We start from the raw sequence: 24,317 nt of genomic DNA, 5'->3' as shown, positions 1-24,317 counted from the left end.
ATTCGCGTGGCTGCACTCTTTTTCCCTTATTATGGTTTTTATCCCACTGGGTTTTTCCATGAGAAGGTTTTTAACAAGGCAGCAAATAACACGCAGAATATCGATCTCAAAGAAGAATGTCAATGGTGAAGGTCTATCTCTCTTCAGAAGAATGAAGAGACTGATCGATATGGATCATCTACGAAGATATGAAGAAAAGTAGACTCGTTTGTTCGAAGAAAAGAATGATCGATATGAGTCATCTACGAAACCTATGAAGAGAAAAAGACTAGTCTATTCAAGGGGGAGATTGTGTCACTGTACTCTTTTTTCCTTATCATGGTTTTTATCCTATATGGTTTTTCTATGATAAAGTTTTTAATGAGGCAGTACACAATAAGTAAATGATGATAGATAATCAAGGGGGTTTATGTGTTATAAACCGGATAATAACAGTTGTGATTATCCATCACATTACTTCTACACTAAGTAACTTTAATCTTATCCATTTATATCACTTATCCATTAGTGATGTTTATCTCATCCTTTACTTCTTCTTCAAGTTTCTTAAGTAGTAAAAAAGTGTATTTCTCATTCCTGTATATAGGTGAGATCATTGTTGTAATAGAGAAGAACATAACAATAAGAGAGAAAAAGTTATCACTTCATCACTTTACTTACCTCTCGTCTCTCTCTTTATTATAGTGTTGTATATTACATACACATATATACATATATGCATATATAACATAATATTTTATATATTTGCGTTATGTTTTATAACAAAAAGCAATTTGATACCCTCTCTTATTCATCGGTTTTATAGACTTATAGCGAACCCATCATTATATATGCATTAAATCAGAAACTTAACTCGAACCGTTACCAATTAGCGTCTGTGTGAATGAAGAAAGCCACACAATCAATCATCGTTAATCACTTTTGTTCATTCTATTCTAAGTTTCTATACTACCAACTGTCAATCTATCAACTTATCTTGTCATGCTCATAATTGCATATTTGCATGACCACATACTTTTGACCCTCGGAAGCTTATCATATAGTATATTTTTGAATAAAAGTATTTCCATATACTGTCATGATTATACTCGGACCCGCCATCCTCGTGTTTGACCTCTTCCCACTGATATTTTCTTCAAGCTTTTTCAAATAATGATACAGTATATGACATAATGACAATAACGATTTGCTTTTAGATTTGTCATTTACTTCTCTGTGTTTCTTCTCTAAATTTGATATATATATTTTTTTATTTTTTTCAGATAGCTGAAAATGTTTCATCTAATCTGTCTTTCTAGTATTTTTTACTAATAATATAGTATTATTTAAATTAGGTAGAGTTCGCCCTAGTTTTTCTCTCCTAGGCATGAAGCTCGAGGCAGCCTCTCGCCGAAGATATGGTCCTTCCCATCCTCCGGTGTCCTTCCACCGCCATCTTTGCTGTCTAATCGATCTGCTTCTCCTCCCGTCGGTAGATCTACGACACCGGCAAGGTTTGTCTCCACCTCCATAACTCTGTTTCAGCTTTTCCTGCTTTCAATGGACTCCTCCTGTCCAAGGCCACCGGATATAGCACTGCGGGTGAGCCTTTTGTCTCCTCCGGATCCGCCAGACCCACGAGATCCGCCAGATGACAAGTTCATCTCACCTCGGTCGTTGCCGTTCTATTGCTCCCGTTTTTCCAGTGATTTCGATGGAGAGTGGTTATCTCTCCTCCCCCTCCCTCCCGTTGCTCCCCTGAAGGTGTTCATCCATTTCAATGGGCCTCTTGTTTGGGGCTGGTCCCTCCTCTCAACCTCTCCACCTGCGCTCCTCCAGCAGTGTGTCTCTTTCTTTTTGCTTAAGGTTGGTCAGTCTCTTGAACCACTTTGTTGCAAGGCTAGAAATTTCGGATACTTCTCCGATTTTACTGGATACTACTCCAGCCTCTGCTTGATTGCAGTTGAGACTAGTTCTGTTGGTCTCCAGATTAGAACCACTGCTGTTGGTTCCTTCTCTGCCCATCTTCGGCGAAATTGGTTCATCGGATATTTCTCTGATGTAACCTTATCTGTTTGCGTCCAGCCAAAAACCATCTTTGTTGGTTTAGCCTCTGCTTTGTTCCAACGTTCTTTGCTCACCGGAGACTCCTCCGGCGTCAACCTGTCTTTGTATGAGGCAGTTCGTTTAACGTCACAATGTATGGTGACTTACTCTATTCCAGTCGAAGTTTATGTATTGATTGCTACTTCTTTCATGGGTGTTTTTGTGATAGTTAGTTTCAATACTTCTCCTGGTACCCTATCAAGCTTGTTCAAGTTTGTGTCTCTATCTTTGATTTGTGGTTTAGTTGCTTTACCTTTCAAGTTTGCTGTCCGGGAATGTCCGAATCAGCTTCATCTTCTTGTAACTGTCTATTTCTAATATAATTTTGGGTACACAAAAAAAGAAAAAATATAATATTATTTTTCCACATACAGAAACAAAGAAATTTGTTTCCTTTTTTTTGTTTGCTAATTATCTTAAATCTGTTTGTTTTTATGACGTACTCCATACTAATTATTTTCCACATACAGTAACCCACTCGTTTTCTGAATTTTGGTTAGTTAAATCAAGTCTCGAGTGTTTTTTTCTTCCCCCTCGTAATTAACTACCTTATAATATTTTTTCAAATAACAATTGTAGTATATTAGTATAATTTCTGTTTAAAATACTAAACTGAAAAAACACTAAATTTTGTAAAAATCTTAGTTCTCATCAAAGAAATATTAGACTTATTAGTCATCAAATTAGAACACATATATTTTTTTTCTTATGAAGTTGTCTAAAATTTAAAGTCAAATATTTTTACCACGTTTAACATTTGAAGAATGCCAAAACACGTTACTTTACATGTTTACTCAAGTTGTTACGTCATTGAGGTGACGCATATGATCACTACAGTCCTTAGTCCATGACTCCATGTGACACAAATGTGAACTGGATATTGCTAAGAAAAAGAAGTACGACAAGAATCACTATACTAAAATTTGTACATAAAAAAATATATATATATAACTCTACTGTGAGTTGATTACATAAAAAGTACGATACATATATACAATTTTTTTTTTCTTGTAAACAATTTAATGAATTCAAAGTTTCCGATTCATTCGATTAGTGAGTGAGCAGCGCGTTGAAATGTGGTATCACAGTTTCACATAATGTATAATAGGTATCTCTCTCTTATAACGACAAAATTCCCTTTGACCCTGGACAAAAGTTATTAAGAAAGACTTGACATATATGCAAGCAAGTAAATTAGTAGGAAATTACAAATGCAAAGTCAAAAAGATTGTTTCATCTTTTACGAACCGGAAATAAAATATAGTATTGAAAATGAAGCTTTACGAATGATGAAACTATTAAAACTCGAGATGAACATGGTTGTGTATGAAATGAGAAAATGTGTCTGAATCAAAGGACTAATTGAACGTTGAAATTTTTGGTAATAAATATAGATATTTCAGCATCAACCAATCAAATAATAATCACGATTCACGACCTTTTCTTTCATACACACAACCTTTTTATAAAACTAATAATAATATGATCGTCAAAAAAAAAAAAACTAATAATAATATATAATAAATTAACAATATATACATTTCCGCCCCAAAGAAAGAGTTTATTTGGCTTGGTCTTTCCTCTCTATTTCTCAGCTTCTTCCTCCCATCTTTCAATCAAAATCCTCAGAAAAGAAACTAAGAAGGGGTGGACAGTTAAGTTCTCTCTAAAGTTTATGTATCATAAAGGGTGAAGCAAAGACTAAAAACAGAGAAAACAACAGAGTAAATTAAGTCAAGAGCTCTGTTTGGTCTTAATGGGGAACATCTGCCTTGGCTCTGGATCTTCCACTGTTCAACAGGAACAAAGCCCTGTCTCCACCAAACCCCTCCCAGGTTCATTCATACACACATCTCTCTTTTTTTTCTTCTTTCGTTTTATTGGCAAATCCAAACATCTTAGATCTATTATTTTCTCGTTTGTTTGATTGGTTATTGACTTATTTCTGATGATTCATAAGTTTCTTGCAGTTCTTGAATTAAAATATCACATAGTTTTTATTTTCTTGAAATAAAGTTTCAATCTAACAAGATCGTGTGTGACATGGTTGATCTATATAGTGAGACATGGGCAGCAACATCCAGAGAACAAAAAGTTTCCTCCGGCGCTAGTGACGATGCCGGCTTTAAATCCCAAGTTTCCGATGCCGGAAACAGGAAATAGAACGAGATCCGCCGCTACACAACTTCGTGAAAAACCACAGCAGAGGACAAGATCCGTCGAGAACCCAAACCCACCTCGTGAGAAACCGCAGGAGAGGAGTAGACCCGACGATGATCAGCCATCAAAACCGGCGGCAGAGAAACAGGTATTAGGCATAGGGAAAAAGGCAGTGCCACCGAGCGGGAAGATAGTGACGCCAAATCTTAAGATGTTTACATTAGTTGAGCTTAAGACGGCGACCAAGAATTTCCGACCAGAATCTGTGATCGGAGAAGGTGGATTTGGACAGGTTTTCAAAGGATGGGTGGATGAGAAGACCTTAGCTCCGTCTAGAGCCGGCGTCGGAAGACCAGTCGCCGTTAAGAAGTCAAACCCTGATAGTGAGCAAGGCTTACATGAATGGCAGGCAAGTAAACTCTAATCTTTCCTTTTTTTATTTGAATTTTAACTGCGTTACAAGATTCTAATTAGGGTAAATATCAAATCATTAAAAGATTCTAATTATGTCTCAGTTAGTCAGTTTCTCCAAAATAAGGAATGTCATATTTATGTGCATTGAAATAGTATGTTTATGTGCAAATTAGGAAAATTTTAAGATTAACGATGAATTTCATGTAGAAAGTAATAGACGTCAGGGTCAATTTAGTGAATTTACTAACAGGTTTTTTACTTTAAAATATGTAAACACAAGACGCCAAAAAAGATGTAAGCACAAAACTTGGGTTAAAAAAACAAAATTACATGATACTCCTTAAACATTTTCTTGTTACATTTAAGCTTGCTACTTGTCGTTTTCTTGAAATGCAGTTAAAGATAATCGTTTATGATTTTCTTTTTTTCTTTTCAAACTATATAATATAAGTAAAATTTATTTTTCTGATATGTTAGACAATTTTTTTACTTAGAATTGATTAACGTTGTATCATCGACGGTGTCGCTAGAATTCGAACGTATTTATTTAGTTGGGAACTTGGAAAGTATACTTGTTATTTATCATTTACTTTTAGTAACCTAAAGGACGAAGAGGTCAACTTGACATTTAGCAAAAAAAGAAGAAGACGAAGTCAAGGGAGTTAATAACGTTTCTGTATTTATTAGTCAATCGGAAAGAAACAATACATACATAGTATAATTAGTCAATGAAATAGATCTTCATCGATATGGTTGGATGTTTCTTTGTATTGCGCGTGAAGTATATCTTCTTCTCTTATGTACGTGTCTCCGTGCGTGAACATTCACGACCATATATCGTGTAGATAGAATATAAAATATCAAACTAATATCTTTATGAATGAAAAAAGAACAAGTACTATTGATTAACTCTTGACTTGGTAATCGACAAGGAAGTTACGAATATATATATGCGAAATATCTAACTATAGTAAAATATAAAACAGTGAAATGTAAAACATCGATTATATTGAAACGGTCGTATTGAGATTGTTTGTATTGTAAAATTGCAGTGTGAAGTGAGATTCTTAGGGAAGTTTCATCATCCAAATTTGGTGAAGCTCTTGGGTTACTGCTGGGAAGAGAATCAGTTCCTTTTGGTCTATGAGTATTTGCCTAAAGGAAGCCTTGAAAATCACCTCTTCGCAAGTATTATTCTACTCAATCATCAATCCATTATAACAATTATCTTATCTTATACATCTATGTAAAGATATATGCATCCATGAATGTTAATGCAGAAGGAGCAGAGGCATTGCCTTGGGATACACGATTGAAGATAGCCATTGAAGCAGCTCAAGGACTTACCTTTTTGCATAACTCGGAAAAGAGTGTTATCTATAGAGACTTCAAGGCTTCCAATATTCTTCTTGATTCCGTACGGTGTCGTCTTTCCATATCTCTAGCTCCTTCCCACGTTTATATAACAAAACTGCTTGCTGTTTCTAGAAGATTGTCCTTTTTTATTTTAGTAACAGTTCTTGCCGTCCGTCTTTTCAGAACTTCCACGCCAAGCTTTCTGACTTCGGACTAGCTAAACTGGGTCCAATTAACGGATTCTCCCACGTAACCACGCGTGTCGTGGGCACACGTGGTTATGCAGCTCCCGAGTACATGGCTACAGGTAAAAAAAATAAACGTGCAAAATATATTTAAAACATGTTTTTTCTTTCTTTTGTCGGTTGATAAGAAGGCATGTTTTAATTGATGTTATATAGGTCATCTCTACGTGCGGAGTGATGTTTACGGGTTTGGGGTGGTACTACTAGAGCTCTTAACCGGTTTAAGAGCATTAGACCCAAACCGACCATCTGCACAACAGAATCTTGTGGAATGGGCTAAACCGGTGCTGACACAGAAGAAGAAGCTTCAGAAAATGATGGACCCAAGGCTTGAGCACAAGTATCCACTTTTGGCGGTGCTCAAAACCGCCGAGCTCATTCTACGGTGTCTTGAGGCTGATCCCAAAAACCGACCGCCAATGGATGATGTGCTCAGAGAACTTGAAATCGTAAGGACTATCAGAGACCAACCCAAAGAAGAGAGACGTAAACGGAGCAATGGTTCTGATAATAACCGGGTTCGAGGAAATGATTCATCACACGGCCGTAGAACCGGTCGAAACTGATAGTCAAAGAGTTCTTTTGGATCAGTCATGTACTATACACACTATATACAAACGAACCACCTTTAAAAACAAAATTTGATCCTTTTTTCTCTGGTAGTATATATTATTTATTTCTAGAAACTTAGCGAAACATTTGTTGTACACTATTGAGTCAAAATATAGCCATAATTTATATTTTTTTTCAAAGAAAATAATATATAATCTTTGTAGTTAACTGTCACTTATTGAGTCCTGTTTTATTTTCTTCCTTATGATTGCAATGCCAACTTAAACACAAAAGTTAATCAGAGTTTATGGAAGAGAAGTAAATAAAAATTGTGTATCTACATTTGCAAACCAACTACACATTACAAAAGTAGTAAAGTAGAAAACTTCAATAATTCTTTTCTAGAAGAAAAGGCTCTTTACACGTTTTCTCTTTCTGGCACCACCACCTAATAATCTTGAAAATAGTAAAAGAAAACCTATGAACAATGCTTACACAATACAGACTATATATGTAAAATCTTTGTCTCTTCATCTTCATGTCATGAAGGGCATCCACTGGCAGAAGAACGTTCTGAAAGATACTGAGAGGAGAGCTGAAGCAAAAGCTTAATTGTTTGTCCCGGGAATGATCTGCAAACATCTACACACTCATCTACATCGTCGTCACATCTCAACAAAACCCATTCATTGTCTTCATCTAAGTATTTCAAATCATATCTGCTCACATCTTCTATACTAAACCGTTTCGCTATTTCCCACAATAGATCGTTTAGCCTATGCGAGTTTCGCATTCTAAACCGGATCTTCTCCTCCTCATAGGTTACCTTTATCCTCAGTAAATCATCCTCCTGTGATGATGATGAGGGTGATAAGTGTGTGGTGGTCTGCCTTTCCTTAAAAGATCTTGAGAGAGTCATTGTCTCTTGTCTAGTCTTATCTGTAGGATCTTCCTTATTAACTTGTGTTTCACTGGAGCAGCTCGAGCTGTAACTACACGAGGAACCAGGGGATTTTGTAGGCTGTGAAGTTGATGAAAACAAGAATGTCGTCCTCTTGGATTGTTGTTGTTGTTGTTGTAATGATGATGCTTCTGGTGAAGAAGCTAGATTAGGGAAATTCGCATAGAAGGAGCCTATAGGTAGATGATGACCAGAAACACCTTCAACCGAGTCAATGACCCGTTGGATCTTTTGTAGTGAATGACCAACTTTCTTGATCTTTCTTGATGGCCATCTTTGTATCCCATGCTGCCGGCATATTCTCTTCAGTGTCGTTGGACAAACTGAAACAAATTCTAACATCAATAACAGAACTGAAAATTTCAAGAACTGGGATGTAAATGTTTTACTTACCACCAATACTCTTGGCAGCATCTTTGAGACTCCCTGCGAAATATTGGCGAAGAACATCCAAAGTTATGTTTTTCTCGGCTTTTGTTCGTTTCTTCTCAGTTATTCTACTGAAACCACCAGTAGCACTAGAGAAAGTGCTTTTCTCATTCACACTCAAACCTTTGCCATAGTCAGAGCCTAGCTCGCCCATCTCTGTTGTTCCTCCATCGAATACTAATCCAGCATTTTGAGGGTTACTATTACTCTCTTGTACTTCAGACGTATTCTCTATCTTTGGCAGTGTCACTCCTCTCTCTATGACCTCTCTCGCCATTGGATTTCCTTCTTCTTCTAGTTCCTTCTCCGTGACTGTCCTTAAACTTCTAGGTACGTGCGCCATTATAGTCGAAAGAGCATTCAACATTTTCCTCTGTTCCTCGATATCACGGCAACTTTTAGGCAAAAAGAACTCCAACACGAAATCAGCTGAGCCTGTGTGGATGCAGCGTAAGCGTATAGCGACTGTACCATGTAAGCCAAACATAGTGGCGTGGTGAGAGAGAGGGTACTCAGATTTCTTATAGCTAGAGACATCAGATGAAAAGCAAGGACCATTGGTCAAAAACGCTTCTCCTACAACTCCTTGACCTTTCAAGAGATGATGCTCAGAGCAAGCTTCATGGAATTCACGGACTGTAGGATCACCAACATAGCAAGCATCATCGATTGTGGATACACAATGAATATAGTTCTCATCGTTGTGACGGCAACCGGTTTTGCTTTGTTTGAGACAAGAGACCCATGTTTGAGCTAATGGTAGTTTATGCGTCTCACAAGCACATCTCAAGAGGTTTCTTATTTCAGGTAATGCAGCTTGGTAAGAGAAGTCAGGTTCCTGATTCAAGAATGATTTGGCTTCTTGTTATCAAAATGCAAGGAAGATAAAACAAAAATCCGAACATTTTTAGAAACTTTTTACCTTTAGAGAAGGCGGTATCGGAACTCCTGTGCTCCTTAGATCAACTGCCTGTGAAGAAAATAAACAATACTTAAAAGGTTCCAAGAAAAGCTTATTTCAAAGATAAAAGGAGAGAAAGCAAAAAGAAGCAAAACCTGAAGTGCTCTGCAGATGCTTTCAAGGTCAGGGCTCAACTTAACCATTTGTGTGGTCATTACAACTTCAATAACACCTAAGCAATTCTGACTACCTTGTTCAAACACAGGAATAGCTAAAGTGCCTCGAACATCGCAGTCTTGAGCATGTTGGACTCTCGGATACTCCTCGTTCTTGAAAAACCTCACATCAGGAGTCCACTCAGGAACCTTCCCCAAGAAAACCCTCCCAGGCAAACCAACCAAGTCGTTGGAATTATTGGAACCTGAATCCTCCTGTTCAGTAGAGAACTGATAATTCACAGAGATCTCTCTGTAATGAGCAAGCCTTTGGCACATTGGATCATGGCTAAAAGGTTGTTCCTTTGTGGTTAAAACCCTCTTACCACCTCTATCAACAGGCACCCACAACTGAATAAGAGAGCCTCTCTCACTTGTGTAATCTTTAATGTGGGCCACAGCTTGAACCAATCTCTCCATAACCGAAGAGCCATGACCACTTGGTCCAATCCACCAGCGTCTGTTAAAGCTAGAGAGATCTCTCCCTTGATCCTCAAGACTCGATCTTTCAGCACAATCTTGACCGTACATCGTCTGAGAGAAGCTATGAGATGAAGAGATAGCAGCAGCAGCTGTGTCTTGTTGCGTTGGAGACCACATGAAGGAAGAAGGATCAAAAGGGGTAACAGAGGTTGAAGGACTAAAATTAAACAACTCGGAAGCAGCATCTGTTGTCTCTAACCAACAACCTTCTAGTAGTAAACCGTCCATGAATGAAGAATCCATAGCCGGATCCAAAGGAAGAGAATTGTTTTCCATGGCTCTCACTCAAATCAATGAAGCAGCCACATCTGAAAAACACAAAGCATCCAAATTTGCCCCAACAAATTAAGAAAAAAAACACATTTTAGGAATCAGGAGGAGAATCAAATCAAGCAAAAATCTTTGTAAAGAAACTGAGAGAATCAAGGAGTAGTGAAAAGCCCCAAACTTTAAAAAAAAAATATTTAGGCTGTTGATGATTCTTACAAGTTGGTTAAAAAATACCCTAATCCCTTGTGGGTTAAGATACATACTGATTTAACCCCAATCAAAGAAGGAATCTTCTTTTAACACTAAAACTAATCTGATTCTTGCATAACGAAAAAATGAAGTAAAGATGAGACCTTTGAAACGAAAACTCACAAAAAAAGAAAGACACGCCAGATTCTCGGAAGATTCTTGAAATAGGGTTTTAAATGTTTATCCTTTTTAATTGAAGATTCTTGGAAGAAAGAAAGAAAGAAAGAAAGAAACTGTCCTAAAAAAGGATAGATTAGTTGGTGTTGTGTGAAAGACAGGAGAAACAGTTGAAACTCCCCCAAATCTCAGGGAAAAGAAAGCTGTAAAGATGTCTCTTTGATGGGTATGTCCCTGGTGAAGAAGTAAGCTAAGGTAAGGTGTACCTCTTCCACGCAAAATCACCCCCAATCAAAAAAAGAAAAAAAATCAATTTTTGGGGCATCGTTATCTCGTATACGCATCGGGAAAAAAAGAACCTTTAATTACTACTTTTTTTATAAAAGTATATCAGTACAGAACAAGACTGTCTCTGTTTCTCTCACTTCCAGGCTGCGTGGGTGTACTGTTGTGAGAAAAAATATCCCCAAGGACGGAGATTCCCATATTCTACACACAGAGTTAGATTATATTCTTTCTTTTTTATTTTGAGAAATTTCATGTCTTGGGAAGTGTTTAAGAAGTCAACGGTTTAATGTCGAGAGAAACTATCAGCAATTAGCATTAATAATTATCATTAACGAACCAATAATAAGGGACCAAGTAGAGTTGACAAAGAATTAATGAGTTATATGAATATGTAAGTTGAATTTTCGCCGCTGACTTTGTTATTTACTTGCTTTTATAATTCGATAACCCAAGAGAAGAAAGTTGGAAAGAACGATTACGTCTTTGAATTTTTCCGCATTATTTACTTATTATACTTCCATGTGTAACACTCTCCAAAAGAGAACTATTTGATACTAGTTATTTATTAAATACTAGGCAAATAAAGATTCTAAAAGCACAGTTAGAGAGAAGATGTCAAGTAAGTATATAATTAGTACTTAAACAAAACGAAAGTTTAATTAATTGATGGAGCAAGTTGAGAGAGAAAACAAGTGGGGAGCAGGTTTTGCTTTTCCCTCATGGGTAAAAAAAACGAAAATCAATATATTGGGGATATTATAATGACTAATTTATTTTGGTCTTTAGGTCAGCGTTTTTGTCCTATTGGAGCTAAAAATATACTTTGTAAAAAAAATGGAGGGCAATGTGTGTCCCAGTTAAGCTTCGTTGGAGATACGTGATTGCGACTCTTCAAGAAACAATTGTGTTTCCTTGGTAATTAACAAACAGGTTAATCCGTTAAGTTGTGCAATGTTTTTGAGTTTAACATAGTGGCTTAGAAGTATTCAGTGCCGTGCTTACCATTTTTTAAAAAGGGCACTTGCCTACAGCCACATTTTATACGTTTGATTTTTAGGCCACATTATTAAAAATATTTTGTTGATTTAATAGGTGTAAGTTGTTTCGCATATGTATTTTGCTTGAAATATTCATGTCACTATATACATTTAGACCCTTAATTTTGTATCGTTGCTCGTTTATTCTCTTATGGATATATTTAGGTTTGTTAGAAATAATTATTTACCTAAAATCAAATAAGTCATATTTTATTTTCGATCGAAGCCCCAAACAACCTAGATGTGACACTGGTAGTATTCATCAAAATGGGATGCATATAAATTCTTATACTAGGTCTACTTATGTATCATAGCTGTCCACTCTTTAGACAATAAAAGTTGCGGTTTATGAGGTTGAAATTATATACGTTTTCGTGTATGTCTTTGTATGGTTAAGATGCCTTTTGTTTTTTATTAGTGTTGCAACTTGCATTTGCGATTGTTTATTTGCGTTTTTTAAGTGAAATGAACATATTTTGAATAAAAAAAAAAAGAAAGTGAACGGAACATATCTAACTTTTTTGCAATAAATAGCAGCCGCAATTGAAATAACTGAAGACAAGGTGAGAGTTTATATGATTGAAAACGAAAGGGACATCAAAATTTGACATAACATGTATGAATAGAAGATTCCAATTTATATAATTAAAGTTATTATTCCTTACGGTAATAATTTCTACTTTGATTTGGTATTTCTAAAATATCTTATATAATAAAATAAGATTTCACAAAATATAAACTTTTTAAAATTATCAAGTATCTCATAATTTTTTGTTGATTTATTCAATTTTAATAACTAAAATTTATTAATTTTATTAAGTTATCAGTTGATCGGTAGTACCAATTTATGGTGGAAATGTGCAAAGGTGTATTGCCATCCACATCTTGCTCAATTTATTAATTTCATTAAGTTATCATTTGATCAATAGCACCAATTTATGGTGGAAATGTGCAAAGGTGTATTGCCATCCACATCTCAAGACGCATATATTTTTTATCATCACTTTGCATCAACGATTTAACAAGTTTATGTTCCCTGATCTTTGATGCAATGTGGAGAAGGTTCTGACCAAGTTTGTTGAGCATACATTTTAAATATGGATAATGTTTTTGAATCTCTTAGACAATTCTGATATGACTGTTTTCAGCAGCCGTGTGTATGAGAAAGAGATCATCTTTGTCGGTATTAAATATGAATTTATTTTCATATTTCTTAATACTTTATTAATAATAATATAGTATTATATAATGTGTTAGATGTTTGAAAGGAAGATGAAAATTTATATGAAACATGAGAATTTGTATTAAAATTTTATACGAAAATCTATTTTTAATGAACTATGCTAACATAATAACTAAAAAAAAGATGATATAATATCTTAGAGTCTATTTATTTTTCTTATAAAAAAACACATATACAAATATTTTACTTATGTTTTGCTTTGTATTTACATATGTTTTGCTTATTTATGCTAATTTAATTTTTCATATTAAACAATATATCTAAGATGTTACATAAACGTAAAATTTTATCGGTGAAATTAGTTGAAATCACTTAATTATATGTAATACTTTTTTGTTTTATAATATTAGAAAGTTTTTCACCAGTTATATTAAAGTAAATAAAAAAAACTTTTAATTAAATAGAAAATAAATTTTAAGTGATATATATATATGTATTAATGTATATATATTTGTTTCTACCATAATCACAAATTAGTACAAATATATTAACAACTAAATACATTACCTATGCATTGTGTGGGCAACCATAGTATTTATATATATGTGACAACAAATCATGAAATCAACAATAAAGTTTTAAAACAAAAGCCAGTTGGTCGAATAACTTTTATCAAGTTGTTATTATTTTACACGTCATATTTTAGGTAAAGAGATCTATTTTTGTTGTCTTGTCACACGCAAACTGATATATATACAGTAAATAATATACTTGACAACATATTGGTAAGTAAAGTAAAGCCTATGGTAAATACTAGTAAATAACTAAATATCAGTTTATATCACTCATACAAAATTATAATTTTTATTGCATTGTTGACGTGAGATTAATAACAAATTCAAACTAGCATATATCCCTAGTTTCAGCTGGATCATAAGATGTGTGCTAGGAACTTTACTGAATAGTGAATTAACCGGAGTAAAACTAAATATTGTATATGCTATATATACATGCTAAAACGTTTTCCTTCATATGTAAATCAAAGCACGAGGCCAACTTGATTTAGCTATCAATATGAAATTGAATATTCCAAAAGACGGATCCAAGATTTTTGTAAACTGCACCCAAAGCTCATCATCATTAGACCTATAAGCAGATTTTATATTCACCACTAGACGATTACTTATTAAAAGTGGGCTTATTGATTTGTGCGGAGCTTACAAAGAAACACAAGACGTAAGAGCGGTATGGCAAACACAGACAGAAGCAAAACATAGAAGCAATCAATCATGATTAGTCAAGTGACTGATGATAATAAACAGATTCAATTTCAAACCCATTATAATAGAAAAGAATGACATTTTTTAATCACGTACCATGTACTCTACGACTACTAGATTAAACGGAAGGATCGGAGGGAAGTACTATACTATTCAAAGATGCTTCGGATCTCGCGCGTGACACATGGATCTGGTTTAGTTACCTACCTTCGTTATTTCATTGTGCATTTGGTATTTAAACGTCCAATTGTGCATTGGTATTTGAACATAGAAATAAATAAAATCGATTGAGTTTAAATAATGATGAAATTGAAAAGTATAAAAATATAAACGAATCTGTCACTAAAAATCAAACTAAACTTAATGAATAGAATTTAGTTTTGCTTAGTGAAGTTTTGCCTTGCTCCTTGCCCCTACGATCTTGATCTGTTTAGAATTAGATATGATTGCTTTTTGGAAGGATTCTAGTTAGATGTAAGGAGACGCATTAGTCATTATCGTCGCATCTGGGAGTGTGTGTGAGTCTCTATAAACTTTAATGAGTGCTCTTTGCTTGCTCGGTTATATTGTCCTTGGTTCTCGAGAGATTGGCTCTCATTGTGATAGGAGGAGGTAGTTATTATCTACGGTTGGCCGAGGGCATCCGTGATAAATCACATGCACAGATGTTTCAGAAGAAAAAGATTCTCTGTTTTTTGGTTTTACCATTTTTAAGGTGGTTGCCTAGTTATTTCTGTTTATAGGGTAAAGAATTGTCTTCCTTCAATTTGGTTTCGATATTATCTGTTTGTATCTCTTGTCCAGTTTACTTTGTCTCCCTTTGTTAGGGTTTAGTTTCCAGAGAATTTCTTTTTTTCCTCTGGCGTTTGTCTCCGGGGACTTCTAGTTGTCTGCCGACTTAAGTTTCTCTCGTTTGGGCGTTTGTAATTTTACCTTGGTTGTTGAACCAAGTTTTAAGTTTTAATAAAATTCAAGTTGACCCAAAAAAAAAAAAAAACTTAATGAATAGAATTATAGTTTTTTTTTTTTTTTTTTTTGTAAAAATATTTGGGGAGATCTACAATTCCCAAACAAAGTGATAAATTGGATGAAAAATAAAATAAAAGAAGATTCTCAACTAATCTGAAAGACAAATTTTTTTTTAAATATCTTTAACTACTATTTAGTATTTTTTACTAATGAGATAGTATATCATTATTTAGTGTAGTACATATTAAAACTTAAAAGATAGATGTATCATTGATAAATTTTACTACTTGTTTACATATTAGCAAATCCATTATATTCTTTTTTTGCCTAGGTTCATCAACACACAGTTAATTAGGCATTTAATCCCCTAATCCTAATTCTTAAATTATACTAACAGCTTCCTAATTCCTTCCTTCCTCTGTAGATTCGTTTTAGTAAAAGAGAGCTTCTCCTCTCTTCTTCTTCTTCTTCTTCCTTCCTCCTCTCCGCGACGCCATTACCAGACTCTCAAACATCATCAAGGAGAGAGGTAAAAGCTTCTTCCTCTTACACTATGTTTCATCGAATTTGATAAACCCTAAATTGTTCCCCTTCTATTGTAGTCTTTGTTAAGCTAGATTCAGCGAGATCTAATCTTAATCACTCATGATCTAATTTGTTCCGCGATCGTTTTGATTCGTTGTAGAAAAACCCTAATTTCCCAGAATCGACGGCTCTAATTTGGAATCAATTCGAGTTTTCAAGTCGGAAGCTAAATGAATGAGTAACAACTGAGTAGTGTTAAAAATCCCCACCGACATCAGATCTTTGAGATGACGAACGATGAGGAAATCGAAACTTCAATAATCGAGGTTAAGATAGCTCCAGAGCCACCAATCCAAGAGACTTGGTCTAGTGTATTCCTTCGTCAAGCCTCAGTCTATGGTGTAGCTGCTGGCTATTGCCTCTCAGCTTCTCTTCTCTCAATCATCAACAAATGGGCTATCATGAAATTCCCATACCCCGGTGCCTTAACCGCTATGCAGTACTTCACAAGTGCAGCTGGTGTTTTGCTCTGTGCTCAGATGAAGCTTATAGAGCATGACTCTCTCAATCTTTTGACAATGTGGAGGTTTCTCCCCGCTGCTATGATCTTCTACTTGTCTCTTTTCACCAACAGTGAGCTTCTCCTCCACGCTAATGTCGATACTTTCATCGTCTTTCGCTCTGCTGTTCCTATCTTTGTTGCTATTGGTGAAACCCTTTTCTTGCACGAGCCTTGGCCGTCTGTTAAGACGTGGGGATCTTTGGCTACTATCTTTGGTGGGAGTTTGATTTATGTGTTTACTGATTATCAGTTTACGATCGCAGCTTATAGCTGGGCTCTTGCGTATCTGGTGAGTATGACTATAGACTTTGTTTACATTAAGCATGTGGTTATGACGATTGGGTTAAACACTTGGGGTCTTGTTCTCTACAATAACCTTGAGGCTCTGCTTTTGTTTCCCCTTGAGCTGCTTATAATGGGAGAGTTGAAAAAGATTAAGCACGAGATCACTGATGAGTCTGATTGGTACTCGTTTCAAGTGCTTTTACCTGTGGGTTTATCGTGTTTGTTCGGTTTGGCCATCTCTTTCTTTGGGTTCTCTTGTCGTCGGGCTATCTCTGCAACGGGTTTTACTGTTCTTGGAATTGTGAACAAGCTGTTGACGGTTGTGATTAATTTGGTGGTGTGGGATAAACATTCTACGTTTGTTGGAACCTTGGGGCTCTTGATTTGTATGTTTGGTGGAGTCATGTATCAGCAGTCTACCGTCAAGAAACCAAAGGCTGCACAAGAAGCTAAACCGCAAGAGCAAGATGAGGAGCAGGAGAAACTGCTGGAGATGCAGGAGAGTAACAGCATCGAGATAAAGGAAGCTCCAATATCAGAAGAGAAACTATAATCAATATCTATCCACAGAAGATGGTAAATCTGAAACAGAAGAGAAACTCTATGATTTTTAGTGTGTGGATTTTGCAGTGGCTGTAGTTTCTACGGTATACGATTTAGTTTTGCGATTAAAGAACTATATTGTTGTAGTTAGTGGTTATGCAATTCTTTTGTAACTAGAGGTAAGACTACAGCTTTCCTGATCCAGTAGTTGAATAATATCGTTTTCTTTGATTACATTTTGATGTGTTTCGTTACATTACATTTTGTGTTTGGATCTGGTTCAGATTTATACGCAAGTAAAGGATTGTAAAGGATTCTTATGCTTCCTCTTTGTGTTCAGATATGTATTACAGAAGTTTTGAAAAAATGTTTGGGAGTCGAACTAACCGTAAATATGCCAAGTTAATTTATGAGAGCACAAAGGTAGAAGGACTTGCAATGTTTGAGCCTCAAACTGAAAAATTAAAAAATATTACGTCAACAGCAGGGTTCGAACCTGCGCGGGCGAAGCCCAATAGATTTCAAGTCTATCTCCTTAACCACTCGGACATATTGACAATTTGTTATATCACTGAAACATGTATATTATAATCAACAAAACCTATACAACCTAACGAGTAGAACCCTTAACCCTTTGTGGCTTAAGCAGATTGTAATATTTCGTTGAAGATTAGTTGAAGGCCTGAAGCCAGTGAATTTATACAGAGTAGACGAATCTAATAAAAAGAAAATTAGCAACTAGAAAATCTAACTGCTGACAATTACTTGCTTTCATACAGATGCATATTCACGGGATTGTTCATCAGAAGATACACCATTTACTCTATTAATTTAACCTAAGAACAATACAACCAGAGAAAAAGCCAATAAACAAGGAGCGTAGGAAATATATTACACACAATGACACAAAGAAGCTATCAAGCTTGTTGGCTTCTTTTACTAACTTTTACCCAGGGGGATTGTTCTGATGCATATTTGTAGCCGGAAGGTTGTGGAACTCCGTGGGGATTACATTTTGGAATATTCCTGGCATTGTGTTGTGAAATTGCCCTGCCACTGCCTGTAACGATCTTGGAGCAGCCTGTAAATAGAAAACGATCAGAACACTCAACCATATGAATTGCTTACAAGTTCACTAACTAATTGTCAATGAGTGGTTTGTATTCGGGATGCCGATTGCAAAATTATACCACATGTTGAAATGCTTCCTGGCTTCCATCGCCAACAGTTTCAGATTGAGCCTGCACAGATGGACAAAGATCAATGAAACATACCCTATCGAGAACCCGTAAAAGATAAATCGATGATTCTGATAGCATAGTGAAAAAGAAAACGCTACCACACCTTTGACTTTTTAGATGTATTGTTTAGGCTACTTCTCTTCTCCCGTCTGGTTTCAGCTTGCACTGGAGCATTGCTTGCATGTATGTTAGGCTCGAGTCCAATCTGCGTCATTGTGGATCCATATTGATCTCCTTCTTGAATTGCAGCTTCTTCACATCTGGCGGGATGTTCGATGGTATTAAACTTAATAGCACATTGTTTAAAAGCTTCTTTCATTGCAAGCATGGCGATGTCATAACTTTCTTGGGAAAGAGATCCTTCTTCTCCCAAAATAACGGCTCGGCGGCAAAGATCATTGAAACGACGGATATTAGTCTGCACAAGTTCAAGGTTTCCGCTGATCTGATGTCTGTTTCTAGCTGCATTAGTCCACCTTTGCAGCACATAGTTGATCGGAATGGTGAAAACACCTGACATTTGGAGGACAACAATTGCATGTCTACAGAGATATCCCTTGTACTCAAAGGAACGGCAAGAGCAGTAAATATGTGACTTAAATTCATCCCAATCCACAAAATATTTCTGATCGTCATCAAAGTCCTTAACACTGTAAGTTGTTCCTTCCTCACTCTCCTTCGTAAGGTGGCAAGCAGCAGCACCCAAAACCTCAAGCTGGAATTTCCTGAATATCTCATGCGTATACACAAGTAACATTTGCTTCTCAAAAGGTGATGGAGATTTCAACTCAGGTGCTTCATGCCAAGCATCAAAATCAGCTTTAGCTTCCTCTTCATACCTATCTTCTAGCATTACTCCATATCCTTCCAAAAACTCCTTAAGAGAAGTTTCAATATGAACATACCTATCAAACAAAGAGTTCACACTTTCTGAACGATAACGAGTTGATAACCCCGCAAATGTCACTCCCCTCATAAAGGTAGGTGCCCAAAACTTACGCTCATCATACAAAGACCGCATCCACTGAACATCCCTAAGATGAAACTTGTCAATCAATTTCAGCCACCTCCTATCAAATTCCTCCTCAGACCATGACTTGTATATACATTTGAACAACTTTTTCATGAAAGTGTCCTGCCACATGCTCCAATAATCCAGATTCCTAGGAAGCTGTTCCAGTACATGCCACAAGCAATAGCAATGACGAGTTTCCATCAAGACCGCAGCGACAGCTGCTTTTATAGCATTGTTCTGATCAGTAAGCATTACTTTAGGCTTTTGACCACCCATTGCAACTAACCAAGATTGCATCAACCATACATAACTGTAAACTGTATCATCAGCAACCAATCCACAACCAAGCAACACAGGCTGAACATGATGATTGACTCCAATAAAAAGAACTAATGGCACTTTATATTTACTAACGAAATAAGTAGTATCAAAAGAAACCACATCACTGAAACTTTTGTAATCTTCAATCCCTTTAGCATCAACCCAAAACACATTTCTAAGCAAATGATCTTCACTGAAATCAACAGCGAAAAAGAATTTGGGATTCTCTTCCTGCATACGCATAAGAAACTCAAGCAAGATCTGAGCATCACCACCACCACCACCACCATCGTCGGCGAGAACAAGTCTCCTTCCTTTATCATGGTTGTTCCTAATATAACCATCAATGAAATCAAGATCGTTATAAGCACTGAGGTGTTTACAATCAGCCAAGGGACTGTTCTTCTTCCTCCTTCCATCGTTTAATTTCACAGGCTCATTGTTGTTTCTATGGCTTCTGAAGAAATGAGCTTGTTCTGGTAAAAGGTCGTGGTTGTGCTCTTTGACGAAACTGTAAACGTACCATTTCCCATCTGGTTTTCGCTTGACGTGCATACTCGCTTTGCATCCGATTTTAGGGGAAGGTCTAGGGTTAATCGCGTCGTCGGATTGTTGTTTGCTTCCGTAGCGTATGCAGGAGAATTTGGCATCGATGAACTCCTTTGAAGCTCTTGATCTACGACTGCTCAATTTCGCAGTTCCGAAACCAACGGATTTGGCGTAGTCTTTGTAATACAGATACGCATCTTCGTGTGTCTCGAACTCCATTTTTGAGAAGAAGAAGCTCAAAAAAAATCTACACCAGAAAAATTCGATACAGATTGGTGACTATAACACACAGAGCGGATTGAGTAGTATATAGATTACGAATCACAGAACTGATTCATCTTCACCAAACATGTTTTTAGCAAGATCCGAAATTAAAAAAAAAAAAAAAAAAAACATTCAGGAGAAGTTGGAAGAGAAGAGAGACTTGAAATTGGGCCGTATTGGGCTTCATATTCAGAATATTGGGTCGTAATGGGCAATTCAGTTTGACTTCTTTTTCAGTTCTTTAAGACAATGTATTGACTAATTTAAGCTATTGAAAAAAAATTTCTTTTAGAGAAAAAAGGGAAAAGAAAAAGGAATAAAGGAGAAGAGTCGTCAAATTAAAGTTTTAAAGATTTAAATCATCTATTAGCTTGAGTAAGAAAATCATGATTGGGTAAAAAATAAATAAATAGTACTAATGTATTAAGTTTTGTTTTTTTTTTTCTTTTGGGAAAGAAAAATCGATTTTTTGTTTTTCTGGCAATATATAGAAAGAAATAGGTAGGAGGCGGTTGGTGGACGGCGACATTGAAATAAATCATGGACCAGTGAACAGTGAACTTGGTGGTGGTGGTAGTAATAAGTAATAAGGAAGAAAATAAGCAAAAAAATTTGAAAAAAGGACCGACCGACGCACATGGTAAACAAATATAGCCGTTGGGTTGCTATTTCCTTTTTCCATTAGGTTTCTCTTCCCTTCTGAGGTTGCCCATCCAACGGTTCAGATTAACTAGCCGTTGATTTTATAACCCAAAAAAGAAAAAAAAATACACAAAGAATATTTTTGGTGTGTTGCAAAGACATATATCCGCTCTTCACGTCTTCAAAATCTTTTTGATTGATTACTCTCTTTTTTTTTTTGTTCTTCTTCTTTGCTTTTTTTTTTTTCAATTTGGTTTCCGTTGTGATAGAGAGAGAGGAAAAAGATAAGAGAGGGACGACGAGTCTTGTTCAATAGTGCTATGGGATTTTGCTTCTGACAGAGAGATAGAGACAAAGAGACAGAGAGCGTTAATAAAGGTTAGATCTTTACTGTTAATTTTCATCTGGGTTTTATGAGATTTTTAAGTCTTGTTCTTGATCGAGTCCAATTCTGCATCCAAGACCCAGTTTTTGATATTAACACACATGTTTCTGTGATTCGCAGATACGGAAGAAGAATAATAATGGGTGGATCAGATGAGAACGAGATACACGGAGTTATTGGACCGATGAATCAACAACAAGGTAAGAATCCAGAATCAGAAAAACAAGAATCACCCTTTTAATTAAAAATCAGATCTTTTGTTTCATTGTAGTACTAAAACAAAAAAAGGATTGATTTTGCCAATTTTAGGGGGTTTACGTGGAGGAAAGGTGATTACGGGGAATGGGCAGACAAGAAGAGCATTGAGTAATATAAACAAGAACATCATCGGTGCTCCTGTTTATCCTTGTGCTGTCAACAAGAGACCCTTCACTGAGTAATCCATCTTCTTCTTTTTCAACTTCTTCTTTATATGATCCGTTTATGAAAAAGTTGTTTTCACTTATCTAAAAAGTAAAAAGAACCAATTTTTTTCATCGCAGGAAAAATGTGATATGTAACAAGAAGATTCCACCTGTTCCAGTGCATCATCGACCAGTTACTAGGTCAGTGATCTCATTTGAATTTATTTTTTGCTTCAGTATGCGTTTGTTTAGGAGTTCTAATTCATAATTTAATTTTCAGGAAGTTTGCTGCAGCTCAGTTAGCTGAGAACAATTCCCAAATCCACAAGGAGGTAACATTTGACACTATTTTAATTTGGTTCTTGAAAGTAATGACATACATAGTTTTAGATCTAATCTCAAGTGGGTTTTTTTTAGGAAACCAAGAAATCAGACTTGATATCCAACGAAGCATTAGATAAAATCATAACAGATGTGGAAGAAGGAGACTTTAATGAGCCTATGTTTGTTCAACACACTGAAGCCATGCTTGAAGAGATTGACAGAATGGTATATAACAATAATAACATGTTTGTTGTTTTAAGTCCTGTTTTGTTTGATTACTCGGATGATTAATACATATTGTTCTTTTTTGTTTCTGCAGGAAGGGATTGAGATGGAAGATTCAAATGATATTGATATTGATGAAGAAGAGTCTGTGATGGATATAGACAGCTGTGACAAGAACAATCCTCTAGCTGTTGTCGAATACATCGATGACATATATTGTTTCTACAAGAAAAATGAGGTAACTTTTGGTGGTTCTGTTTCAGTAGTAATATGATCAACATCTGGTTTCAAGATTGTAACCATTCAATTGTTTTGCAGTGTCGTAGCTGTGTCCCGCCTAATTACATGGAGAATCAACATGACCTTAACGAGAGGATGAGAGGAATCCTTATTGATTGGTTGATTGAGGTAGAAACACACACACACAAAACATAAAAGTTTCTCTGATTTTGTTTGTTGTCTCATTGTAAAGCTTACTGTGAACTTATGTTGCAGGTACATTACAAGTTTGAGCTGATGGAGGAGACGCTTTACCTCACTATCAATCTCATCGACAGATTTCTTGCGGTTCATCACATCGCCAGGAAAAAGCTTCAGCTTGTGGGTGTTACAGCTATGTTGCTTGCTTGCAAATACGAAGAAGTGTCAGTTCCGGTTGTAGATGATCTTATCCTCATCTCTGACAAGGCTTACACTAGGACAGAGATTCTTGATATGGTATAAAACCTTTCACCAGTTCTTGTCCTGATCATAACCATGGATGTTATGCTTTATATGTAGATGATAAAATCATTATTGTGTTGTGCAGGAGAAGTTAATGGCGAATACCTTGCAATTCAATTTCTGTCTGCCAACTCCATATGTGTTCATGAGGAGGTTTCTCAAAGCTGCTCAATCTGACAAAAAGGTTTGTGTTACTTCAAATCTTCTCTCCTCTTTATGTTATATAAAGAATCAAAACATTACATCATAAGGTGTGAAAATGTTTTTCAGGTTGAGCTTTTATCATTCTTCATCATCGAGCTTTGCCTAGTGGAGTACGAGATGCTTCAGTACACTCCCTCTCAGTTAGCAGCCTCGGCTATCTACACAGCTCAGTCCACACTTAAAGGATTCGAGGATTGGAGCAAAACCTGTGAGTTCCACACTGGCTACACTGAAGAAACGCTTCTGTAAGAACACCAAATTTTAGAATCTTTTCACTAATATATCACTCACTCATTCATATGCCTTTCTGAGTTTCTAAAGTTTTGATGTTCAATCTCACAGGGAATGCTCGAGAAAGATGGTTGGTTTTCAACACAAGGCAGGGACAGGGAAGTTAACAGGTGTTCATAGGAAATACAACACATCCAAATTCGGTTATGCTGCAAGAACTGAACCAGCTGGCTTTCTGCTGCTCTAAACCAACGGTTTGGGGGATCACACGGAATCGATAATGGCTTGAAGAGAAGAGAGAGCAACATAAGTTGCATAAGTGGGAAATTTCTTTGACTTGTTTGTTTCGAAGTTTCGTTTGTAGATGGTTTAATCTTTTCAACTCTCGTTGCTGAGAGAATAATAGGAAACCTTAGGGTTCTTGACTGCAACTCTTCTTTCCAAATTCCATGTCACCAATTTGCTTTCTACTTTGTATCATATAGTTGATATCCTCTACCGGCATCGGTTTAGAGCAATGGTTTTTTCTTGTGCATGGAAAAATCTGTTAGAATGACGTTGACTTCTATCACTAGTGTCCATTGACTTTGACTTGGCATAACGTAATGTATGTTTCCTTCTCTTGTTGTTTATAAGACGTATATGAACTATATGAAATTGTGTCTTTGCTTATCAATAAT

The 24,317-nt window shown here is 36.0% G+C and overlaps 5 protein-coding genes and 1 non-coding gene across 7 annotated transcripts; 3 read left to right on the top strand and 3 right to left on the bottom strand.

Annotated features, from left to right (window-relative positions):
- The first annotated feature begins 3,600 nt into the window (after positions 1-3,600).
- Positions 3,601-7,040, top strand: LOC104713300 (putative serine/threonine-protein kinase PIX13). Its single transcript, XM_010430391.3, has 6 exons — positions 3,601-3,920; positions 4,146-4,654; positions 5,712-5,847; positions 5,940-6,076; positions 6,199-6,322; positions 6,417-7,040. Exons 1-6 carry the CDS (start codon positions 3,842-3,844, stop codon positions 6,824-6,826), a joined length of 1,395 nt encoding a protein of 464 aa, XP_010428693.1. The 5' UTR covers positions 3,601-3,841; the 3' UTR covers positions 6,827-7,040.
- A 76-nt stretch (positions 7,041-7,116) lies between these two features.
- Positions 7,117-10,922, bottom strand: LOC104713299 (protein NLP5). Of its 2 annotated transcripts, none has more exons than XM_010430389.3 (5): positions 10,444-10,922; positions 9,259-10,109; positions 9,125-9,172; positions 8,167-9,040; positions 7,117-8,096 (listed from the first exon to the last, which is right to left on the bottom strand). In XM_010430389.3, exons 2-5 carry the CDS (start codon positions 10,075-10,077, stop codon positions 7,354-7,356), a joined length of 2,484 nt encoding a protein of 827 aa, XP_010428691.1. In that variant the 5' UTR covers positions 10,078-10,109; positions 10,444-10,922; the 3' UTR covers positions 7,117-7,353. The 2 variants fall into 2 exon arrangements, with proteins under 2 accessions (XP_010428691.1, XP_010428692.1); XM_010430390.3 differs by having other exon boundaries at positions 10,425-10,807.
- Positions 10,923-15,454: 4,532 nt separating this feature from the next.
- Positions 15,455-17,345, top strand: LOC104713298 (GDP-mannose transporter GONST3). The gene is made up of 2 exons (XM_087467807.1): positions 15,455-15,723; positions 15,880-17,345. The coding sequence occupies exon 2, from the start codon at positions 16,007-16,009 to the stop codon at positions 17,117-17,119; it is 1,113 nt and encodes a 370-aa protein (XP_087323933.1). The 5' UTR covers positions 15,455-15,723; positions 15,880-16,006; the 3' UTR covers positions 17,120-17,345.
- Positions 17,346-17,584: 239 nt separating this feature from the next.
- On the bottom strand, positions 17,585-17,666 carry TRNAS-UGA (transfer RNA serine (anticodon UGA)). Its single transcript has one exon. It is a non-coding gene; the product is annotated as a tRNA-Ser (tRNA).
- A 182-nt stretch (positions 17,667-17,848) lies between these two features.
- On the bottom strand, positions 17,849-21,049 carry LOC104713297 (protein FAR1-RELATED SEQUENCE 4). The gene is made up of 3 exons (XM_087466808.1): positions 18,454-21,049; positions 18,300-18,350; positions 17,849-18,190 (listed from the first exon to the last, which is right to left on the bottom strand). Exons 1-3 carry the CDS (start codon positions 20,452-20,454, stop codon positions 18,056-18,058), a joined length of 2,187 nt encoding a protein of 728 aa, XP_087322934.1. The 5' UTR covers positions 20,455-21,049; the 3' UTR covers positions 17,849-18,055.
- Positions 21,050-21,062: 13 nt separating this feature from the next.
- LOC104713295 (cyclin-B2-4) lies at positions 21,063-24,287 on the top strand. The gene is made up of 12 exons (XM_010430383.3): positions 21,063-21,519; positions 21,647-21,726; positions 21,836-21,962; positions 22,069-22,131; positions 22,211-22,262; positions 22,348-22,479; positions 22,574-22,717; positions 22,798-22,887; positions 22,975-23,196; positions 23,288-23,386; positions 23,473-23,651; positions 23,749-24,287. Exons 2-12 carry the CDS (start codon positions 21,666-21,668, stop codon positions 23,882-23,884), a joined length of 1,305 nt encoding a protein of 434 aa, XP_010428685.1. The 5' UTR covers positions 21,063-21,519; positions 21,647-21,665; the 3' UTR covers positions 23,885-24,287.
- The last annotated feature ends 30 nt before the right edge of the window (positions 24,288-24,317 follow it).

Source organism: Camelina sativa, chromosome 9 (genome assembly GCF_030686135.1).
Source record: "Camelina sativa cultivar CO46 ecotype springtype chromosome 9, ASM3068613v1".
NCBI classification, from domain to species: Eukaryota; Viridiplantae; Streptophyta; class Magnoliopsida; order Brassicales; family Brassicaceae; genus Camelina; species Camelina sativa.
This window is presented reverse-complemented; position numbering and strand designations above follow the sequence as displayed.

What these genes read in the sequence shown, in the direction of transcription:
- LOC104713297 (XM_087466808.1), bottom strand. Translation starts at nt 20,454, where the DNA reads ATGGAGTTCGAGACACACGAAGATGCGTATCTGTATTACAAAGACTAC. An exon ending in ATACATCTAAAAAGTCAAAG is followed by an intron (nt 18,351 to 18,453) that starts GTGTGGTAGCGT and finishes CCATCTGTGCAG; the next exon opens with GCTCAATCTGAAACTGTTGG. An exon ending in AGGAAGCATTTCAACATGTG is followed by an intron (nt 18,191 to 18,299) that starts GTATAATTTTGC and finishes TTCTATTTACAG; the next exon opens with GCTGCTCCAAGATCGTTACA.
- LOC104713298 (XM_087467807.1), top strand. Translation starts at nt 16,007, where the DNA reads ATGACGAACGATGAGGAAATCGAAACTTCAATAATCGAGGTTAAGATA.
- LOC104713295 (XM_010430383.3), top strand. Translation starts at nt 21,666, where the DNA reads ATGGGTGGATCAGATGAGAACGAGATACACGGAGTTATTGGACCGATG. An exon ending in GGACAGAGATTCTTGATATG is followed by an intron (nt 23,197 to 23,287) that starts GTATAAAACCTT and finishes TGTGTTGTGCAG; the next exon opens with GAGAAGTTAATGGCGAATAC. An exon ending in CTGCTCAATCTGACAAAAAG is followed by an intron (nt 23,387 to 23,472) that starts GTTTGTGTTACT and finishes AATGTTTTTCAG; the next exon opens with GTTGAGCTTTTATCATTCTT.
- LOC104713299 (XM_010430389.3), bottom strand. Translation starts at nt 10,077, where the DNA reads ATGGAAAACAATTCTCTTCCTTTGGATCCGGCTATGGATTCTTCATTC. An exon ending in GCATCTGCAGAGCACTTCAG is followed by an intron (nt 9,173 to 9,258) that starts GTTTTGCTTCTT and finishes TTTTCTTCACAG; the next exon opens with GCAGTTGATCTAAGGAGCAC. An exon ending in TGCTGCCAAGAGTATTGGTG is followed by an intron (nt 8,097 to 8,166) that starts GTAAGTAAAACA and finishes AATTTGTTTCAG; the next exon opens with TTTGTCCAACGACACTGAAG.
- LOC104713300 (XM_010430391.3), top strand. Translation starts at nt 3,842, where the DNA reads ATGGGGAACATCTGCCTTGGCTCTGGATCTTCCACTGTTCAACAGGAA. An exon ending in TGAAAATCACCTCTTCGCAA is followed by an intron (nt 5,848 to 5,939) that starts GTATTATTCTAC and finishes ATGTTAATGCAG; the next exon opens with AAGGAGCAGAGGCATTGCCT. An exon ending in TCCCGAGTACATGGCTACAG is followed by an intron (nt 6,323 to 6,416) that starts GTAAAAAAAATA and finishes GATGTTATATAG; the next exon opens with GTCATCTCTACGTGCGGAGT.